Source organism: Pyrus communis, chromosome 3 (genome assembly GCF_963583255.1).
Source record: "Pyrus communis chromosome 3, drPyrComm1.1, whole genome shotgun sequence".
Classification (NCBI taxonomy): domain Eukaryota; kingdom Viridiplantae; phylum Streptophyta; class Magnoliopsida; order Rosales; family Rosaceae; genus Pyrus; species Pyrus communis.
Window position 1 is genome coordinate 30,184,271 of NC_084805.1, and position 3,485 is coordinate 30,187,755.

General features: G+C 46.7%; 1 protein-coding gene across 1 annotated transcript; it reads right to left on the minus strand.

The window, feature by feature from the left end:
• Nucleotides 1-781: 781 nt before the first annotated feature.
• LOC137728643 (uncharacterized) lies at nt 782-2,340 on the minus strand. The gene is made up of 3 exons (XM_068467372.1): nt 1,595-2,340; nt 1,308-1,450; nt 782-837 (listed from the first exon to the last, which is right to left on the minus strand). Exons 1-3 carry the CDS (start codon nt 2,338-2,340, stop codon nt 782-784), a joined length of 945 nt encoding a protein of 314 aa, XP_068323473.1.
• Between the last annotated feature and the right edge of the window lie 1,145 nt (nt 2,341-3,485).

Below are 3,485 nucleotides of genomic sequence, written 5' to 3' on the forward strand. Positions count from 1 at the left end.
AATGATGTGCCCCAAAAATGCGACTTGATCTAACCAGAATTGGCACTTGCTAAACTTAGCGTACAATTGGTGTTCCCTCAACCTCTTCAACACCAAAGTAAGATGTCGGACATGCTCCGCTTTGGACTTAGAATACACCAGAATATCGTCAATGAAGACAATAACAAATCTATCCAGGTAAGGCTGAAATACCCGGTTCATTAAATCCATAAAAGCTGCTGGTGCATTCGTCAACCCAAACGGCATAACCAGAAATTCGTAATGACCGTAACGAGTCCTGAACGCCGTCTTAGGAACATCATCCCTACTAATCTTCAGCTGATAGTACCCAGACCTCAAGTCTATCTTAGAAAATACACAAGCACCTCTCAGCTGATCAAACAAATCGTCGATACGAGGCAATGGATAACGGTTTTTAATCGTCACCCGATTCAATTGTCTGTAGTCGATACATAGCCTCAAAGTCCCATCTTTCTTCCTCACAAACAACACTGGAGCGCCCCAAGGTGAAGTACTAGGCTGAATAAATCCCTTATCCACTAATTCCTGTAACTGCACTTTCAATTCCCTTAACTCGGCGGGAGCCATACGATAAGGAGTTAAAGAAATAGGATTTGTACCTGGAAGCAACTCAACAGTGAACTCCACATCTCGATTTGGGGGTAAACCAGGTAAATCCTCAGGAAAAACATCAGGGAAGTGTCTAACCACTCTCACATCCTCAATTCTGCTAGGAACGGTCTCCTCTAGCACCACATGAGCTAGATACCCCTGACAACCTTTAGACAACAACTTCTTCGCTCGCAAAGCCGACATAACGCCGTGTTTTACCCCACTCTGCTCACCCACAAAAGTAACCTCAGGTAATCCAGGACGGTGAAACGTAACTACTTTCCCGTAACAATCAATGTTGGCACGATAAAAGTGCAACTAATTTGTGCCCAAAATCACATCAAAATCGACAATATCTAACGGGATAAGATCAGCGGGCATAACAACACCCTCTACTATCACTGGACATCCTGGGTACAGACAATCTACAACACATCTCTCTCCTCTAGGCATAGCGAACTCTAAATCGTACCCTAGAGGTGTGGGGCGAGGTTGCGTTACTTGAGCAAATGTATGAGAAATAACGGAATGTGTAGCTCCACAATCAATTAAGACTCTAGCAAAATAACCAAGAATGTTTAACGTACCCATAATTAGATCCGGGTTGTTCTGAGCATCCTGCAGGGAAATATTGTGAATACGCCCCTGGCCCTGCTGTCGTCCGCCGCGACCTCTGCTCGCTTGAACACCGCGACCTTGAGCTCCACGCCCCTGACTGGGCTGACCCATCTGTCTCGAAGACCCTGCACTACTAGTAGCATTCTCACTCTGCTGATACTGTCCTACTTGGTACCACTGAGAACCACCCGTTGGAACTGGAGGATACGGCAAGTAGTTGCTGGGATACGGGGGATAACCACCTTGTGAATACAGGTCCTGGGGGTACTGATACGGTCCCGGGGCATAGGGAACAACATCACCCTGATAGTGGTAAGCACCACCTCTACCTGTTTGACCATAATTACTCGGACCTTGGATTTGCCGAATCGGTGCAGGTGGCGGCATAAAGGTCTGCTGCGGCTTCTGCTGCTGACCCTGGGGACAATTCACAGCTATATGTCCCCCCTGTCCACACGTGAAACAAACACCGCTGCCACGCCAGCATTCGTCGAAATGTCGGTTATTACATCTACGACAAAATGGAACTCGGTTTCGACCACCATCACCTTGTCTCTGGCCTCGAGCACCTCCATAAAACCTACCTCCACGTCCCTGTCCAGAGGTACTGAAACCACCACTAGACGAACTCGAACTTGCACCACCCCTTTTAAAGTTCTGAGTTTGGCGAGGCCCCAGCGACACTTGACTTTTCCCTTTGTCATCTTTCTTTTCATCACTGTCACTCGACATATTCTCAGAGTCCTCTACCCTCAACAATATTTCATAGAAATCCTGGTAGGACTCACAGTGAGTAGTAGTCGCCATAGAACGCCATTTCTTCTTAGTGCCTAAGCGGAAACGACGAACAGCGACATCAGGATAGTAACGAGACAAATCAGTGAACTTACGATAATACTCGTTAGCCGTCATCTTTCGCTGTTTCAACTCGGTGAATTCCTGTTTCTTACGATCAATATACTCAGGGGGTACAAATCTCCTCTGAAACGCATCCTTGAAAACATTCCAATCGGTCCTCTGAGCTGGAGTCAACCTACGAAGCTCCTGTTCCCACCAGGCTGCAGACTCCATCTCCAGAAACCATGAAGTTGTCTCGACCCACCTCTCCATAGGAAGGTTCTCCTGGTTATGTAACACACGGAAAGTCTTCTCTATGTGTTCCAACCAACGTTCTGCGCCTTCGTGACCCTCACTACCTTTAAACTTATCCAACTTCAAATTATACATAGTCTCCAGAGGAGTCCTCTGGGGAGGGCGCATCACTGTTTGAAGGGCTGTAGCAATCACTTCCCCCAACTGAGTAAGATCGGGGAAACTAGGCTCATCTGAGCGACGTGGTTCCCGACGAGGCGGCATGATTCTGACAGAAGACACCAACTATTAGAATACTCACAAAGACACAGGACTGCCAAACCTAGGCTCTGATACCAAGCTGACACACCCCGACCGAGATCAGGGAGTGCTGGCCGTCACACGAATGTGACGTAGCCATGTGCGCGTGCGGAAGCTATTAAGATAGTAATATAAAAGTACGAATAATTAAAAACTAACTAGCATACAAAGTACTAGTGTATGTGAGACACAATTTCAGAGCGAGTCTACAGCAGTCAAAAAGGAAAGTGCGACATAATTACACCCGAAGGTGACCCTACAATGGTGAGTGTCTGTCAGAAATGCCGGGACGCCCTCTGGGAAAAACCACCGAACCTTCTAGACCACTAGAACCTGGAGAGGCGCAAAAACAAAAGCGTGAGTGGGCAAAAACAAAGTTCTTTGAAAACTCTTTAGCAAAATACATTATAACCCCTCGCCGTAAAACCTGTATACTTCCCAGAAAATGAACATATATCCGTATGTATAGGTATGCCAATAATGCTCCAAAATATGCCATTCATGCTCACAATATGCCATTCATGCTTGAGAATATGCCACAACAGAATCTCATAATCAAATGTAAATGCTCAAGCGTAATTCGCATTAATAACATATAATCTGGCAGCCGGGAGTCACCTAACGTGACATGTACCGCTGCATATAGAGCTCCAATCTCAACTCAATAACTGAATCTGCACACGAGTCGGAACCACCTAATGTGGTCTGCACGACAGGACTGGGTGTAATATATACGCTCTAGTGCTACGATCACGTGAAGACTGTGCGAATAATCGCGGGTCACCTACGAGTCGGAACCACCTAATGTGGTCTGCACGACAAGGCTTGCACCTAACTTGGATCCAAGGCGAGCGTGTGGTGCG